A 19,609-nucleotide genomic window follows, 5' to 3' on the forward strand; every position below is an offset into this window, starting at 1 on the left:
AGGAGGTCACATAACTGATTTCAGTGGTCAAAAAAATTGTGAATAAAAATTTTCTAATAAGTAATGAGCAAAAATTAATTCAAAATTGCATATATATGAATGAATAAACATCTCTCTCCTTTGCTGCCATGTGCAGTTGCCACTATATCTTCTGTTTTGAACATGTAACACATGTGCTTCCTACTGCACACGCTGTCACATATGTAATGCTAACCAATGGTACCAGAAATGTGACTTGGATTCAAAGCCACCAGAATGCCAATAAGTACAGTACATTTAGTATCTATATAGCTTTCTATTGTTACAGAAATATAATGGTTTAATTACAGAAAATAGTCATCATTGCCATCCCTTAGCATGTAATACCAAACTAGTATACCTTTTGATTGTATTACATCAGGATATTTGATTTTTAAAAACTGCTATTTAATTGTTGATTTGAGTTCTGTTAAATGAATTCTGACCTAGAATTAGAATGAAATTTCAAACAATTTCTGAAATGGCACTGAACATAATTCTGCCATGTTGTGCTATGTGTTTATGGAAACAACATTCTTAGCATGTCATCTACAAAATCAAAATCCTGATGAATTCTGAAAAACAAATGTTCTACATCCTATAATATAGTCAGCCACAGTCACGTCCTTATATACAAGTTCATCCATCTCATAGTATGCAGATTGTCTTTCATCTTTAATGAATGCTAAAATTCTATGAATTTAAAATAAATCTCTCCACTATTTATTATCAATCCCTGTTTGATTATATTGATTATATATACCTGGGGTCACGTAAAACGTTTATGGTGAAATAAGTAAAGAGAAATAAGAAAGTGTCCTAACAAGCAGAAAAACTGAAGACTTGAGTACAGGTACAACCACATGAACGGAAAAGGAGGTCAGGAAAAGCCTACTAGGATTTGCAGAGGAATTCAAGAGTATGAACAGGGATGTTGCTGAAGTGCATTTGGGGCCCTGAAAATGACAACATATAGAATTTGAGGAGACAATATCTACTTTAAAACAACAACAAACTCGTACATCCAGGCTCACATCCTGTAATCCCAGCTACTTGAGAGACTGAGCAGAAGGATCTGAGTTCAAGACTCACCGAGATAAGTTAGTGAGACACTGCCTCAAAATAAAAATAGAACTGGGGGGTGTGGCTCAGTGATGGAGTACATCCCAATCATGTGTATGCCCTGGGTTCTGTTCTAGAATGAAAGAAAGTGGGGGATGGAGTGGGGGAAGGACAACAAACTGTAGTAGATATTATAAAGCCTGGAGTTTAAAGGTTATCAAACAGGGCATGTTAATACAGCTATAGCAGAATTCTTGACTATTTAAAATTCTTTTATAATGCATATACTAATGAAATATCCTAGAATTTTATCACTTTAAATGTGAATAATCAACTTTATAGAAAAATCTTAATAAATTGTTTTAAATTAGGGATTACAAAACACAGTTATCTCTAGTTATAGCTTGGAAATATAACCAAGTCTGTGAGAAGAATATCTAATATAAAAGTTGTCCATAGAAACATTGAGAATTTCCAGAGAAACTCTGGAAAAACAATAGTCTTCCACCTTCCTAATTCTGTGAACCTCTAATACAGTTCCTCATATTACAGTGACCCTCAACCATAAAATTATTTTGTTGCTACTTCATAACTGTAATTTACTACTGTCATGATCCTTAATGTAAATATCTGATATGCAGGATCTTTGGTATGTGACCCCCCCAAAGGGGTTGTGACCCACAGGTTGAGAACCACTGCTCTACAGAGTTCCCTGGATAGTGAATATTCTGAGTACACATGAGATGAATAGGTAAAAGCCAAGTTTGGTATTTTTTCCTGAGACTTTTATTTTTTTAAGCTCAGGGAACAATAAATCTGTTTTTATATTTAAATAAGCAGTTATACTCCAGACTCTGGTACACCTTCTAAAAATCACTAAGAGAATATATAAATATTTTGAAATATGCCATGCATATAAGATAAACCATGACCTTAAATTTGAAAATTTTATTAATAACACTTAAGAAGTAACTTACAAGCCAGGCATGGTGGCAAGCTTGGCCTTTAATCTCACAGTTGGGGAGACAGAGGCAGGCAAATCTTTGTGAATTCAACACTAGCCTGGTCTATATGGGAAGTTCCAGACCAATGGTAAGACCTTGTCCCAAACTTAAAAAAAAAAAGTGCAGAGAAGGAATACATGTAGAGTCAACACCACACTCTACTTATGCATACTGTTTCCGAGATAACACTGGATTAAAACATATAAGGGGATGTATTGCATTCACATAAATATCTAAATTTTGTGTTCTGGCAAAAATAATTTAATTTGGTTGAGTCAGGATTCTTTAGCAGTGATCCAGCCATAAGGCTTATCTAGCCACAAGCCATGTTTCCACTAACTTGAAGAGAGAACAGGCACGTAAACCTTATTTTCCTCATCTGTATAGTTGAGTCTCACTGGTTTCTAATTTTTAGTGTTATGGTATGACACATAAGGGTTTATGCCCATGAACCCAGCAATGGGCTAGAACCACCATCATTCACAGTACTGCTAAATGTCACCCATATGCCAGGGACTGTGCTATGCTTGGGACTATGTGTACACTGCCTTAAAGCTTCTATCAACAGATATCACTCAGACCCAACCAACAGGCACAGAGAGCCCGGGGTATTCTACCCACCGGCATAGAACACACAGGAGCAGGACCTCCCAGAATGCCGAACCCTCAGCTTTATGACCATCTACTGAACCATACCTTCTATTAGACAGGAAGATGTCACCTAGACCAAATGAACAGGAATGGATTTTAAGGGCAAATAGTGTCAAAAGCAGACAGGTAAGAGGAAGGGAAGGAATCCAATTCCAGAGTTCAAAGTTTATATAAGTGAGAATGTAAATACAGCAGGACACCACATAAAAGCAGCAACTGAGAGAAACTAACTAGTGTAAATGGTAACTCTACGTGGGCACCAGGGCAGTAAGTACTAGGTGAGAGTGAACAGGTTGGGCCAGCGGCAGTCCCAAAACACTTCCTGTAAATTACATTCCAGAGACTGAGATTCTTACGGTCTCTTTACCTAAATATGTCAGCCCCAGGAACAAAGCCACCCTGGGTTGCTGGTTTGAAGTCTCTGGAAGCCTGAAATTCTGGAATTCATGCAAATTCTTACATGTACAGTTTTATCAGAGAAGACTCCTTGCCTTCTTCCATCACATTGACTAACATGTATGTAATTCTAATGTATGTTCCCAAGTTGTGAGTTTCTTAAAGGCATTCAAAATGTAGCATTCTTATGTTGTGGGGTGTGTGTGTGTGTGTGTGTGTGTGTGTGTGTGTGTGTGTGCATTGTACATTTGTGTGCCTCAGCAGAAGAGTTCTTGCTTAACATGCAAGGGGCTCTGGGCACTTTCTTCAAGTTGCCAAAAAAATTGTTTTTTCTCAAATCCCAAAGGCTGGCTATTATCAGACCTAGAGCAGGTCACTTGAAGGCAGGGTGGGGGAATGTTCCTCTAGATTAAGAAAGGAACTGGCTTGGTCAGTGAGGCCTGGCTTGGATCTCTTGCTTGCCGTGTTACCTTCAAATCTCATACACTGAGTAGGAATTCTTATCTGCTGCTCACTCACAGTGCTTTCCCTGAGGCCTGCTGTAAAGGAATGCAAAGGCAGCTTGGACAGCAGTGAAATCATAACCAGAGCTGTACCTTCAGCATCCCTGTGACTGCATGGCCCCAGGAGTGATAGAGCACATGGTCCCACATGTCCTTGTAGGATTGCAATCCCATTAAGGAAAGATTATGTCCATGAAACTCAGAAGAAAGACAGTGTGGGAAACTCTAGTTTCCTGCAATGAGATCCACCTCTGGTCAACAGAACTACAGTGAGGAAGAATGGATGTTGCCATGGCCCGTGCCCTGTCCTGGAGCCATCTAGATACTTGAGCCAAGTAAAAATTCCCCCCACCAGCACGAGGTCAGACTGTGGTGAGAAAGGTCAGCCAGTGTGTCTGGACAGGCTGTTTAGAGCAGACAGCATTCTGGGCCATTTTGTGCTTCTACTCAAAGTCAAATGCAGAGTCTGAGCCAGTCTCATAAACATGACCTGGGATAATACATCTGATATCAAAATCCCTATCAAGCTTTGGAGCTTCAGCCACTGTTCCCTCGGTCTGACTAAATTCACTGGTGTGCCAAACTGAGAAAAACTCGTTTCCACTCCTTTACCTCGGTATCAGCCATGGTACAGTTGGTAACAACACGATTGGGGTGGGAGGGAAAGGAAAGCCATCAGCACAAGTGACTTTCCATTCAGATATCATCACTGATCAGGTTGTTTTAGCTTTAGGATGCCAGGTACTGTACTTTTCAAAGCAATACAAATGAACCATAGAAGGTAAGCACCCAGACTAGCCATGGCTTAGAAAACCTGTGCAGTGGGATTTTGAGGAAGTAAGTTATTTGGAGAATTAAAGCACATTTTAGGGCATCATTTGGCCTCTTTGTTGGGGCCCTCCACCTGTGAGGCGCCTCATGGGGAGGACCTTCATGAAGGGACTGCAGGATCAGAGGCATAACTTTCACAATTCATTGGTAATCATTCCAAAAGAAGTAGTTTTAAATATTTGACCCGAAGGAAAGTAAATACAGCTCTGTACTGGAAATTAGTCTTGTGCCTTCTCTAACGGAAAAATAGCAAGCTGGGACTAAAACACAGGATTAAAGAGGCAGCAGGAACTACAGCTAATTATAACAACATTGTGTCCAGGAAACGAGCAGTCACCAGTACACCAATAAGCAGCTTCCTGACCAAACATATCGAGTGCAAACGATGGCCACATACAACTTCATCCATTATTCCAGAAATGGAGGCAGGAGAACTGTGATGCCAGCCTGGGCAACAGTCTCAGAGTAAATAAAAAGCTAAGGGAAGAATTAAGAATTAAAATGTATACACTTGGGTCCACCAATCCTGCTTCTAGAAATATTACTCACAGACAGAAAACTGAATCGACCAAAGAGTTATCCTGGGAAACAGGGAAGAAAAAGAGAAGCCTTGACAGAAAGAAAAAACCTATTCTTCTCACATTACTGACCTTACCAAACAAACAAACAAAACAAAAAGAAAAGAAAATTGCAAGTCAGATTCAAAATCCACAGCAAATCCATTAAAAAAAAAAAAAACAAAAAAGTTATCTCATATTTTTGTGTTATATTTCTTAAAAAAATAAGATTAATATTTTAAAAACTAGAGACAAAGCTCAGCAGTTAAGAGTACATATTTCTCTTTCAGAGCACCCCAGTTTAGCTCCCCAAACCCACACAGGGCAGCTAATAGCTACCTGTAACTCAAGCTCCATGGAAGACCCAGTGCTCTTCTGGCCTCCACAGGCAAGTGCACTCACAGCTCAAACCCACAGACACATACATGTACACACAGTAAAACTAATTAAATGAACGACCGTAAAATATGATTTTGATGAGCTGAGGACATAGCTCAGAAGGGACAGTAATTGCCTAGCTTGTATGAATCCTTGGATTTAATACCCAACACCTGTAATTCCTGTACCTTGGAGATGAAGGCAGGTATGTCACAAGCTTAAAATCATTCTCAGCTACTTAGAGTATGAAGTCATTCTGGGTCACATGAGATCCTGTCTTTAAAACGTGTGTGTGTGTGTGTGTGTGTGTGTGTGTGTGTGTGTGTGTGTGTATGTGTATAGATTAATGCTCATTTACCATTTCTAGAAAAAAAATGCAAATGAAATACAAACCTGTGCTTTGATGATTTGCTAAATATATTACATTTTCCTTATTTTTTGGCAAATCTCCATATAGCAATATCTAAAAGAGAAGACAAAAAAAGAATCATTACTTTGACAATTAAGGAAAGAAAAAAGAATGTGAAAGAAAACTGATGAGCGCACAATATAAGTAGCTCTATCCATGGTTAACAAACATCAGAGTTCTCCTGGGAGCCCCACACGCCTTAAATAGCTCATGCTTATAAAGTAAGACAGTGATTGATGTCCCCGTAAGAAAATCCACAAGAAGTTATTGATCACTAATAATATATAAAGTTCTACAGTCCAGTGGAAGAGACAAACATACACACAATAATGGTAACAGACGTAACACAAATATTATGAACATACTCTGTATGTAAGGATTTGTAAAATGGAGAGCTGGTTATCTGCTGGGTATATTTTATCAAACGAGATGAAAGGGTTTCTGAATGTAAGACCAAACAAAAGCTATTCGCTGGAGTCTTCTGTTAGTCCACTTGTGTGTGGAACAAGACTCAGGCTAAGAAGCTAGGGGACTTCAACAGGGAGGCCAGAAGGGTCTCTGTGAGCTGGAGCATCAGTTGGGGTCTTGTGCTGCCCAGACTAGACTACAGCATGTGCCAGTGTACCCTCCTGGACCACAGCAAGTGCATTGTACACACACTCCTGGACCACAGCATGTACACTGTACACATACTCCTGGACCATAGCATGTGCACTGTACACTCCTAGACCACAGCATGTGCACTGTACACACACTCCTGGACCACAGCATGTACACTGTACACATACTCCTGGACCATAGCATGTGCACTGTACACTCCTGGACCACAGCATGTGCACTGTACACACACTCCTGGACCACAGCATGTACACTGTACACATACTCCTGGACCATAGCATGTGCACTGTACACTCCTGAACCACAGCATGTGTGCTGTACACACACACACTCCTGGACCACAGCATGTGCACTGTACACTCCTGCTACTCCTCTAAGACAACTACACAGTGAGTGTGTTCGCATGTGTCTAATTCCTTCTAATGAAGTTTACAAATGGAATAAATAAAACAAGTAAGTAACCAATGGCTAGTTGATCTGTGCAGAATAAATATTGGGATGCCAGCTCTTGATCTAGGTGAGGCTATTTAATGACCACTGGGGTACACTTTATAAGAATTACAGACACTGGCAGTGTTTCAGGTAAATGTATGTATGTGTGAATGTATTTATGTATATGTAAGTTATGTAAGGTTCTTCAGAGATATGTCTAGTCTTCAAGATGAAGATAATATCCAAAGCATTCAGAGATACCTTTCAACCAGATGTAATAGTGCATGCCTGAAATCCCTGACACTTAAGTGGCTAAAGCAGAAGGATTAGGAAGTTGAAGCTAGCCAGGGCTACACAGCAAGAGCCAGTTTCTGCCCCACCCCACACACACCTCATTGGTAGAACACCTGCCTATGTGCCTGATGTACTGAGTCACCACTTAGCAACACATACACACACACACACACACACATTCACACTTGCACATGAGCATACAAATGCCATTATCATATTCAATACATGCAAGGGTACTAGAAGTACATAGAAAACTACCTGGTCCAGTGCTGATTTTATACTTAAGTAAGCGAAGGCATTAAAATAACAAGTTTCTTGAAAGAAAAAAAACATCCAGGATCAGTTAATGGCACAAGTTTCTTGTTCAAACAAAACAAAATCTAAAGATCAGTTAAGGGTAAGGTCAGCTTAAGATTCTACATCTCTACCTTTAAAATACCACAGGTATCTACTATTGTTTTTAGACTTAGGTAGTCCTGTTTCTACCAATGAATTTCTCCCATCTTAGGAAAGAAAACAAGGCTCACAATGAAACAATGCTCAACAGAGATGGCAATGCAACAAATATACAGGCCTTGTTTAATAGTCAGCTCTGCACTGCCTGAGACTCACTTCTAAACAACAGTCACCAACTGTTTACAAACATATCTGCAGTGGTGCTCAGATAAACAGTGACTTCAGCTAGGGAAGAGAATGAAGAAATCCCATTCAAATGCTACATGAAAAGGGACAAAGGCAGTGTCTGGAACTTAGTTCATGAAGCTGGGGAGGTAGCTCTGTGGTGAGAAGGCTTTACCGGTGTGCAGAGGCTCCAGTGATGCACACCTGTGATCTCAGCACCAGGGAGGTGGTGGCAGAGCCACTGGAAACACTGAGGTCATCCTCAGCTCTATATATATTGACGTGGGAGCCATCCTGGGATATAAGAAAGCTAGGCTCTCAAGCAAACCAAAATACCCGGAGTTTAATTCACATTCCTCTGGGAGATTTTTATCTATGTACTTATTTATATGGACGTACAAGAGACTCACATGTGTATGTGTGTGCACATGTATATCTTGAAGAAAAAAAAAACGTGCCCATATGCACAATAGCTTACTGAGAGAGTGGCTGTTTCCAGTTGGCATTACCTCAGAGATATCTGAGCAGGAGCCTCTTGTATTTCATTTAAACTGTAACTGCTTAGAATCTCCATTAATAAACAGAATGCAGGGCAGTCCTACCTGTGTAAAATGCCAACAATCTGAAAGCAAATGAAAAACAAGCTATGAGTCTTAAACAAATCCAGAGCATTCCGAGTACTTCGAATAGGTACTAATAAATCAAGAAAGCAATGCAAAGAGTGTTTATGTATCTAATATACATAATTTAAACATTCTACATTTCTAAAGTGCCAAGAATGAGTAAGTACTTCTATCCAAAATAATTCAAATTTCTTCTGTCCTTTCAAGTATAAAGGTTATGTATCTGACTTTACATTTGTTAATATGAAGGGGAAGAAAACATTTTACTTTAAAGATTTACTATTAATTGTGTGTGTACATGCACATACAAGTGCGGTCCTGTTAGGAATCCAGAAAAGGGCATCAGATCCCTCCCGGAGCTGTAGTTACAGGTGGTTTTGAGCTGCTGGATATGGGTTCTAGAAACTGAACTCTGATCCTCTGCAAAAGAGGTATGTGTTCTTAACCGCTGAGCCAAAAGTTTTCATTTAAAAGATAGAAATTTCAGCAGAGCTAGGGACTTGGGTGTGGAAAAGGTGGGAAGGAAGGGTGGAGCACATCTTTAACCCAGTACTCAGGAAGAGGAAGTCAGATCTCACAGTTCAAGGCCATCTTGGTCTACAGAGTAAGTTCCAGGACAGCCAGGGCTACACAGAGAAGCCCTGTCTTGAAAAACCAAGTAAATGATAGACACAGACAGACAGATGATGGAGCTTGTTAGGAGTGGTGCCTGCAATCTGACCTTTAGGGAAGTGTAGAGAGGAGTCCCTGGAGCAAGCCAGCTAGTTACACTAGCCAATCAGTGAGCTCCAGGTTCAAGTGAGAGACCTTGCCTCAATATAAAAGGGGAAGAGCAACTCAGGAAGACATCTGTCTGGCCTACATGTGTGTCTGTACAGCGAATGCTTGCCTGGGGGCTGCACAAATAAGAAAAGGCCATCAGATCCCCAGGAACTACTGCTACAGATGGTTGTAAGCCACCATGTGGCTCCTGGGAATCGAACTTGGGTCCCTCTGGAAAAGCAGCCTGAGCCAGCTCTCAAGTCCCATTTACTATTATTTTACTAACAAGTATATAACTAATTACATGGTTGTAGTGTTTTCAAAATTTAAAAAGCTAAGAAGGCAGTCATGGTGGCTTATACTTGGAATCCCAGCACTTGGGAAGCTGTGTCAAAAGGATTGTGTAAATGTGAGGCCATCCTGAACTTCTACAATGAGTTTCAGGGCAGTTGATCTGCAGAGGGGAATTTTTTAAGGGGTTAAGAATTTACAAACTGGGGCTGGAGAGATGGCTCAGTGGTTAAGAGCACTGACTGCTCTTCCAAAGGTCCTGAGTTCAATTCCCAGCAACCACATGGTGGCTCACAACCATCTGTAATGGGATCTAATGCTCTTTTCTGGTGTGTCTGAAGTCACCAAGAGGCAGTGTAAAATAAGTAAATAAATCTTTTAAAAAATTTACAAACTATCTAGAGATAAAAACTGCAGATCACTGTGTGATTGCCTGTGCCCTTGGTTTACTGATTCTCTATGGGGCCGTTCTCTTGGCTACTCACTTGTCACCAATGCCTTTCCACCTTGAACCCAAACGCTGGCTTCATGGCTGCTTTGCACTACACACGTCCTACTCACAGTCCTAGGAGAGGGTCAAAAATGCCTTGTACATATTGATGACAATTGTGATCCCCTATGGCCTGTCCTTTATCCCAAACTCAAGAAACCAGATAGTTTCCAACAGACAGATGTTCAGAATCAGTTATATGAATCATTAGTAAACCATGTCTCTTTTTGAACATGAAAGAAATCTTAAAATAAACATAAAGAGAACATATTAAATGCACTGGAGACTTTTAAAGACACCATTGTGTGAACCTTCTAGTTCTCATTTACTTTAGTAACTTTAATCAAAGTATTTCACATGCCATTTTTAATACAAGGCACATAAAAGCATGTTTTTAAATTTTATATAATCATTTAAGTGACTTTAGATTCTTCATTTTTTTTCAAAACTTTTCTAAGGCCAGTGAGATGACTTCGTGTATAAAGACACCTGCTGACAAGCCTGATGACCCAAGTCTGATACATGCATGCCCACGCACACACTAAAAAACAAATGGTCTCTTTAGAGAAAGGAATTCATTTTCCTTTTTTTTTCAGTTAATTAATTAGATGGGGACAAATCAAATACTCTTAAAAAGTAATTTTCTGGTTATACAGTTTTAAATTTGTTCATGTAAACTACTTGAGGGCTGGTGTTTTCTCTCTCTCTCTCTCTCTCTCTCTCTCTCTCTCTTTCTTTCCCCCCTCCCCACTGGCTTATGTTTGGGGTGTTTGTCCTCCAGTTGGTGGCACTGTTTTTATTGGGGGGGATAGGTGGAACCTTCAGGAAGTGGGGCCTAGCTGGCAAAAGTAGGTTACTAGGGCCTAGTTCTGGCTTTGTTTTACACTTCCTGGTCCATTATCATGTGAGCCCACTCCAGTTGCCAACTGAGCTATTCTGCCAGGCTTCTCTGCTGTGAGGGACTAAAATCACCAAGACTGGGAGGCAAAATAAACCACTTCTCCCTGTCATGTGTTTTAGTCACGGTGACACAGAAGAACTTGGAAATTTAAAGGTGTGTTCTTCATTTATCTCAGCAAAGTCCACTATGTTTGGCATGAAAGAGTTGAAATATAATACATAGTGAGGGAAAAACATCTCATTGTTCTCAAATATAAATGATATTGTTGAAAGGATAACTTGACCCAAAATATGCCCTTTTGGCATAAGAATGATTTTGAGTGAAAACAGTTAAGAACTAGCAAGCAGAAGAAAAGTTCTCTGCCCTCAGTCTTCAGCCTACAGCTGGGATATTACTTCCTCTAAAGAGGACACGAACTTCCCATTTTCAAAGCAGTCCCCTTCACCAGCAGCGAGACCTGAGCTGCCAGTGTGAGTCTGTGTGACCACCCTGAGGTGTGTAGCCATCATTTTCCCATACTTGCTATCCCATAGTTTCCTTCCTATCAGTCACTGCATAATTCCACACCCCCTGACTAGGGTTTCTCATTTCTTCCAAGTTCCCTCCTATGTAAAAATAGTAGTATCAATACAATGGACACTTTCTCTACAGTTAATCTGCCTTTGGCAGTTTAATTCACAGGCCTTGGCAGTCCCAATCTGCAGAAGAGGGTGCTTTTATAACATGGCCATCACTAAGACCACAGGCTGCAAGGTATTAGACACAAGTTAGGCTTACATTTGAATCCCAGCCCACTCCACTGTACACAAGAAACGGATGTGATGTATCTGCTTTTCTGCACCTATCTTGTTAACCATAAAGTATAATAAAGTATAATAGAATTGTTTCTCGTAGGATTGCAGTACTTAAGTAAGATCACATAAACTACCTCATATACACCTGCTACACCTGGAACACTTATCTAATAAAAATCAGTGCCAGGGGTGATGGCATACAGGGTGTGTGTGTGTGTGTGTGTGTGTGTGTGTGTGTGTGTTCGTGTTCAACAGCTAAATTATTTTTTGTATCTAATACACTTTTCATTCAAACCTGTCATGAAGCAAAAGAAATAGCTAACTGGTCCATATCCCTCCAATTACACAAAATGCAGCTATAAGGACATTCACTAAGACTGCATGTGCAACTTAAACTCTGTGCTTACAATTATTTGAAATGAATTCTTTAATTTGTTTTTAAGTCCATGAAACAGTCATGTGTCATTTAACACTCTAGCCAACCATGGACAGCACATACAACTGGTGAAGTAATCCTACTGGTTTCAAAGAAGCTGAAAGCTTTCCAAGCCCTGTACGATAGCCATCTTGCATGGGTAAATGCTGATGTTAACAAACCCACTCCAGTGCCAATCACATGAAAGAACTGCACATACGATTGCACAATATTTTATAGTAATAAGAGACTTACTGGCTTGTGTACTTACTATACTAGTTATTTTAGAGAATTCCTACATATTTAAAAAAATACATTCACCTGTTGTATGTATGTATGAAAGGTCATACTGACACCTCCTCCTGTTTGCTTAATGAAATCACTCAAGGACGTGTTCTAGACATGTCCTTGTAAAGAGATAAAGGATTTCCACCTATTAAGGGATTTCTACTATAATATGTACAAAACCTGTGATCTTTTTCTGAGTCCAGTTTGAAATGTTTCATTAAATAAATAATAAATTTACTTAATTACTAAATAGTAAAATTATACTTTGTAACAAGGTTAAATTGGTAAGTGTAATTATTTGATTAATGATCTGAATGCACAATTACAATGTGAAATGAGTAGAAACTTACATATCACAAGACTCATGCAATCAGTATTCATGTCTCTCAATACTGTCCTTACTTCAGAAAGGTTCATTTATTTTCTCACCATCTATTACTTACTATTCTCTGAATTAAAAAAAAAAAAAAACATTATCTCATTTTGTCTTTGCATTAATTTTTTTATTGTTGTGTCAAAGTATCTGACAGGAGCAATTTAAGAAGGCTTTATTTTGGGGGCTGGAGAGATGGCTCAGTGGTTAGAGCACTGGCCGCTCTTCCAGAGGTCCTGAGTTCAAATCCCAGCAACCACATGGTGGCTCACAACCATCTGTAATGGGATCTGATGCTCTCTGCTGGTATCTGAAGACAGCTACAGTGTGCTCATATATAATAAACAAATCTTATTAAGAAGGCTTTATTTTAGTCAGGCCTGGTGGGTACTCCTTTAGACCCAGCTCTCAGGAGGCAGATGCATGTGGACCTTTGAGTTCCAGGACAACCAGGGCTACACAGAAGAATCCTGGGAGCAGAGATTTATTTTGCCTCAGTTTAAGAAAGGATACAGTCTTTCAATGTAGCAAGGCACAAGTGTAGAGCAGTTGGCCACACTGTGTCTGGGGACCGGAAACAGATAAATGTTGCTGCTCACCAAGCTTCTTCCTCTCTTTTCCTTTTTATTGAGTTCAGGGCCCCACCCTATCAGATGAGGACACATTCAGTTAACCCTTTCTGAAAACATCCGCATAGACATACCCAGAAGCACATCTCCTAGGTGATTCTAAATCCAGTCAAGTTAACAGTGAAGATTGACCATTAAAATCTTCAAAAAAAAAATGCCAAATGTATTCCATTCTCAACTGAGGTTGAGAAGTTGAATTGCTACAGTGTGACAAAGGAAACGGCATAATACACAAGTTTCTCACTCCAAGATCCTGATGTCTTAACAAGTATTCTTCACAAAAGTTCACATCTAAGGCCAGGGGATACACTTCAGTTGGTAGAGTGCTGGCCTAGCATACGTGAAGCCCTGGATTTGATCCTAAGCACCACATAAATCCTGGCACCATTCCCCAAGGTGGGGCTTCAAAGTTCAAGGTCATCTACATAATAAGTTAGAAGACAGCCTGAGCTAAATAAGAACCTACCCAAATTAAACAAAATGTCTTGTTTTAAAGAAACTTTTTTATACTCTGAATACTAACTATAAGAACAATATGTAAGAAATACTTAAGAATAATAATACAAAAACATAAAAAATATCCCTCAGAAAGGAAACATTCTATAGGTGCACAGAAAAGTGACATTCACCATGATCCATATAATTCAGAGTCACCTATTAATACAAAGAACAGCTCCGACCTCACAAAAACAAAACAAAACAAAACAAAACCCCTTTGAGATTCAGCTGCATTATTCCTTATTTCCAAAGTTATTTGTTTATATATTTATTTTGGTCTTTATCTCATTACTCGGGTACTTTTTTCTTATTAACCAACTTCTTTCTATCCTGAATGACAGCCATTTTACCAATGTACAACACTGGTCCCTAACCTAATCCATGACTAGAACCTAATATAACTCTTCTAGATGTGAAGTCATTAATTTCTTATCCTAGAATTTCCATAGACATGGCAGCAAAGCTGCAAGCGTGTGAATGACCTTGTACATGTACAGAGACACTCCAATACCTCTGTAACACTTCTATCTGTACTTGTCTTTAGTGCCGCAGGAGAAACAAAGTAAACCTTGGTGCACTGCAATATTAAAAATTCCAAAACCACAGGCTTTTAAACCCTCAGACAAAAGTTTCTATGTTTCTTGGCAGTCCCAGAATTCTTTCATACTGTCTTGCTTTACCCATCTTATCATATTCCTGGGGTTCAATAGTCTCAGTGAATGTGAACCTTGTTACATAAACACAATCATCTTAGCAAACCATCCAAAAGCCCCCATTCCTTAAAAGTAAAAAAAATTTTTTTTTTTTTTTTTTTACTTTCAGGGTCACAGAACTTCTAGAACAGGATTCCTTGCGAGGTATTGTCCTTTGTGTTCAAAAGGAAGGTCATTCTCCTTTTACTGACTACGATCTTGCAGAGGAGACAATATATACATTATGACATACTAATTTTACCCAAAATGATGTTAATGACCCACAAAGTAAGGAACTGCACAAGTCTGAACCTTAAGTATACAGAGGACCAGTTTAAATACACTATAGAGATTATTTTTATGATGCAAAAAAGAACAGTTGGGTGAAACAGAATGGCACTGCAGGGCAGGACATAGCAGCGGTGGCCTTAGATGCCTGCCGAGCCTCAAGTCTTCACAGCAATTCTGGTGTCACGTTCCCTCTAGCATCAACTGAGAACCACTTTGCCTCCCGTCATGTAACTATGTGAGTTGTCTTGAAGTGAAGATTCAAAACAACTTATCATAAGCAGTGAAGCACATTTGAAACACCCAAGAAGTTACTCTGAGGTCCTTCCCCTCTATTTGGAAAAGCTGGTAAGCAGCCATCCAACCATGTCAGAGAGCAAGTGTTTTCTGCAACTGTGCTTTTGTAGCTCGAATACCCCAAGAACAGTGAGCTCACTTCAGTCATCACCTGTAAACACGTCTTCAAACAAAGCTCCCAAACTGGATTGCCCTGAAGACTACAGAATGGTCTGGGCCTGTGTGATGTCTATAAGCTAAGAGAATGCTGTCTGCTACGTAAGGATGAATGGCAATATACAGCAGCATTCAGCAAAGGCTCTGTTACCAACTGAAAGGCCGTATTTGTCACTGTTTTGTTCCTAAGACCTTATTTTTAACTTCATTGTGTGTACAGGTGCACGGCCGTGTGCAAATGAATGCTTGAGAAAGCCAGCGGCATTGGATCCCTCTGGAACTTGAGTCACAGGTGGCTGTGAGCCACCAGACACAGAAGCCAGCTCAGGTCACCTGCAAGCACAGTAGCTGCCCTTAAGCTCTGAGCCACCTCTCTGGCCCCATATTAGCTGTTTTTAAAATAGACCTGGAAGGATTCTTTCCGTTCTCGCCACATGAAGTCTTTCACCACACCAACCAGCATCTCTACCTGGATTGTCCTAATACCTTCCACACGTGTCCTTTTTCAGGGCGCTTGCTCTGACACTTTGTTCAGAAAAACTTTTCTAACCGTCTACCGTCCACCCACTAGGCTCAGCCAGGACACATAGCACAGCCAATGTGAATGGTGTTGTTACTGCTTGTCTCCCCACTAGAACAGTAGCTCCATAGTTCTTCACCCACTAGACCCCAGCACAGCATCTGACAGAGTGCACATGTGAATTCTGAACCACGGACACACAAGTGAAGACCTAAGTTCCCAAAACCCTTTAGGAAAAGTATTACTTAGTGTTGTATTCTCTGCCCATTACTACCAACCACTGTCTAAGAAACCGTAACGTGAAAATTCAGAAAGAATTGACCTCTAGCTCCATCAAGAAGTGTCAATTCCCAAGTTCCCTCAGCTCCTCAAAAGTATATCTATGTACAAGAGCTCTTGGAAAGAAATCTAAAGTTTCACAATAAACTACTTACAGACCTAAGGAAGGTGTGTGTACGGTAAGCAGTAAGAAAATGTGGCTTTCTCAAATGCTTTAATGTTTGATTGCATCTGTTACATAAAATAGACAAACAAGGTGTTAAAAGAGTTCACAAGCCCCATCCAATACCACAAGGCACTTGTGGGTTAGGGGACACCCAGAGGACCCCTACCTTCGTGGGTAGAGCAAAGAACACTACCAAATAAACAAGTACGTGTCAGAGAGATGGGAAAGAAAAGAGAAGTGGAACAGAGTGTGCACAATGAAGAGAGACAGATTTGGAGGAACCAGGATGCTGAGGAACAGACTGACGTGAGCTGAGACCATGGTGAGGTCCTAGCCCATACTAATGCCAAGGGCTATGTCCTGGTCCATGTATTGGGATTCTGTAAACTCCACCCCTCATTTACCTAGCAACAGCCAGGTATACCCCACCCCTCAATTACCCGGTAGTAGCCAGGTATGCTCTACCCCAGTGACCTGACACTATAAAAGGGGCTGCTTGCCCCCTCCTCTCTCTCTTGGCCTCTCTTGCTCTTGTGCTCTTGCAGCCTTGCTCTCCCACTCCTACCCCTCCACTTCCCTTTCCCTTCTCCCTCTCTCCCACGTGCTCATGGCCAGCCTCTACTCCTCTACTCTCTCTCTCTCTCTCTCTCTCTCTCTCTCTCTCTGCCTCTACCACCTTCTTAACTCTCCCATGACCTGAATAAACTATTCTGTACTATACCGTTGTGTGGCTGGTCCCTCAGGGGGAAGGGATTCCCAACATGGACCCCCCCCAGAGGCATCTTCCTTGCCCCCAGGCCTCGACGCACGTCCATGGGCCATATGCCCCCCACTCTCTTCATCCTTCCCCTAACACCATGACTCTGCATCATTGGGTGTCTGTGTCATTATCTATGGCCCATGTTACCACCAAAGCCTTTCAAATATGCCTGGTCAATGCTGCCTGGAGCCATGTTGATGTCCGAGAACTGCCCACAGCTAGCCACACCCCTCACCAGATGTAGCACTCAGGAGAGCATGGCACTGGGCAGTGTGGGAAAGCTGGCCCTGAGAACACTGAGACCAGGAGAGCTGGCATTGCCTCTTGTTGACAGTAGAGCTGGCCCTGGTGGTGTGTGTGCAGGAAAGCTGGCGGCTGACCAGCTCAGCTCCCACTCAGGCCTAAATTCAGGACTCCGAGTTGGCCCACACCAACACCTACCTCATCTATGAACTGCTGGAGTGTGTGAAGGGGATCCTAAGCTACAGGATTGATAGTGTAGCAGAAGCCAGAGGCTTCAAACCAAACCAATGACTCATTACAATGAGCATTTGCAAGTAAAGCTGTTTGAGCAAAAGGGTACACTGTGGGACATACCGTGACACACCGAAGCTTCCAGAGACTTTGCTGTTGTTTGTTCTCTTTTTTTTTATTATTACTTTTTGTTCTCTTTGGCAGAGGGTGGCTGCAGGAGGATGGGAAGGTGAGTTGGTATTGGAGTCAGGGTGTGAAATTCACGATGAATCAATAAAAAAGGAAAACAACAACAAAGCTACGTGGGGAGAGGGTCTGGAAGAACTGGGAGAGGAAAAAGAATATGGCCACAATACAGGATATTCTCAAAGAATAAAAACCAAGATACAAAAGATATAGAAACAAAATGTTAATCATATTTTTGAAAATTGTCTTGTAAATCTCGTGTTAACCAATTTCTTAGCTAGATTTAAGTTGTGTTAGACTAGAACTACACCTGGGAAACAATTTCCTGAACCAAAGGTTTTGCTTATTCTACCTAAGCAAAGGCACACCCCGGTCCACCCAGTTCTACAGCTCCCAGATAAACAAAGCAAGTTATTTAGGGTTTTAAAGAATCACAGGGATGATAAATAAGAAAAGGGGTACAAAACTGAGCACATAAACAACTTTTTTAAAAACAATTAACATTTTTCAAAAGATCATTGATAGTGGATTCCAATGAATATCTGGGCAGAATGTGGAAAGAATTCAGACCAGATACAAGGGTCAGATTGGATAACCTGTGAGTCCCCTCTAAGTAAACATATTTCATCCCAGGAATTTAGCTGCCTTCAGCAAGATTCAGATGTAAAACTTGACTCAGGAAGAGTTTAGGATGCTCGACAAAACAGCGCCAAAGAAAGAATGAACCAGTTTATTTGGCCACCAGGTAGAAAGTCTTTGTTTCCGAGAATCTGAAAGAAGCCTCTGTGCAAGCTAAGGATGAGAAGTTAGAGTCTGCTCACTGTACATCAACAGCAGTGCCTTAGTCCTAAACACTGGCTTATCCCTGGACTTTCAAACTGTTCTATAATGTAAGCCGGCACACAGAAAGTATCTCAGCCAAAGAGTGGTGGTGCAGGCCTCTATAATCCTAGCTACTCAGGCAGGGTTCCAAAATTAAATTTGTAAACAAGAATCGTGTATCTTATCAGTGCTAGGATTCGGGCCAGATGAAATTAGCAGTCAAAGCCATTAAAGGGAAATATATTTTAAAGTAAATTCTAATTGTTAATAGCAAATTTAAGCAGTACAATGGTGGCAAAAGCATTCACCAGGTACTGAGGAGACACACACTTAATCACTAGATGCTGGTCTGCAAATACCAATAAACAGCTTTTATTGGGTTTGCCGCAATGAGAAGAGAAATATTCTAATGTTTGAAAACATGAATCAATCTTTGGGAGCGAGTGTGAGTGGCGCGTGCACACATGAGGTTTAGAGGAGAACCTCTCCTGTTCTGCTCTATCACTCTCCACCTTTTTCCCCGAAGAAAGGGTCTAAGATGGCAGCGAGCAAGCTACAACGATCCTCCTGTCTCCATCCACCACAGCGGTGGGGCTGCAGGCACACACACACAGCCATGCTTGGCTTTCAATGTGGTTGCTAGGGATTTGAACTTGAGTCTTCATACTTAGTAATAAACACTCTTACCCACTAAGCCATTTCTCTAACCCCACATCAATTTATCATCTATCTATCTACCTACCTACCTACCTACCTACCTACTACCCACTTACCTATATATCTGTGTATGGGAGTGAGTACTTGAGCTTGTATTTGTGGAGGTTAGAAAACAACTTTCGAGACTAGTCCTCTACTTCTGCTATGTCAGTTTGGGGGATCAAACTCAGGTCATCAGACTTGGCCATGGGTGTCCTTGACCACCAAGCCATTTGACTGACCCATTCACATTAACTTTTAATAACTTAAAAAAAGAGTTAAAATGGCTGCAGTGAAGACTCAATAGGTAAAAGAACTTGCTCTGCAAAGCATCAGGACCTGATTTTGAACCATAAGTGCCCATGTCTAAGAAATGTTGAGCATGTCTGCACATGCCTGAAATTTCAGAACTTAAGAGACAGATGGGCAAATCCT

General features: G+C 40.8%; 1 protein-coding gene across 1 annotated transcript in view; it reads right to left on the bottom strand.

The window, feature by feature from the left end:
* AGPAT5 (1-acylglycerol-3-phosphate O-acyltransferase 5) overlaps positions 1-19,609 on the bottom strand; it is a 41,799-nt gene that overhangs the window by 16,966 nt on the left and 5,224 nt on the right. The window contains exon 2 of the mRNA XM_080928882.1: positions 5,794-5,863. Coding sequence (XP_080785008.1) covers positions 5,794-5,863 — 70 coding nt within the window. The remainder of the gene's footprint in view (positions 1-5,793; positions 5,864-19,609) is intronic.

This window comes from Micromys minutus (genome assembly GCF_963924665.1).
Source record: "Micromys minutus genome assembly, chromosome: 14".
NCBI lineage: Eukaryota > Metazoa > Chordata > Mammalia > Rodentia > Muridae > Micromys > Micromys minutus.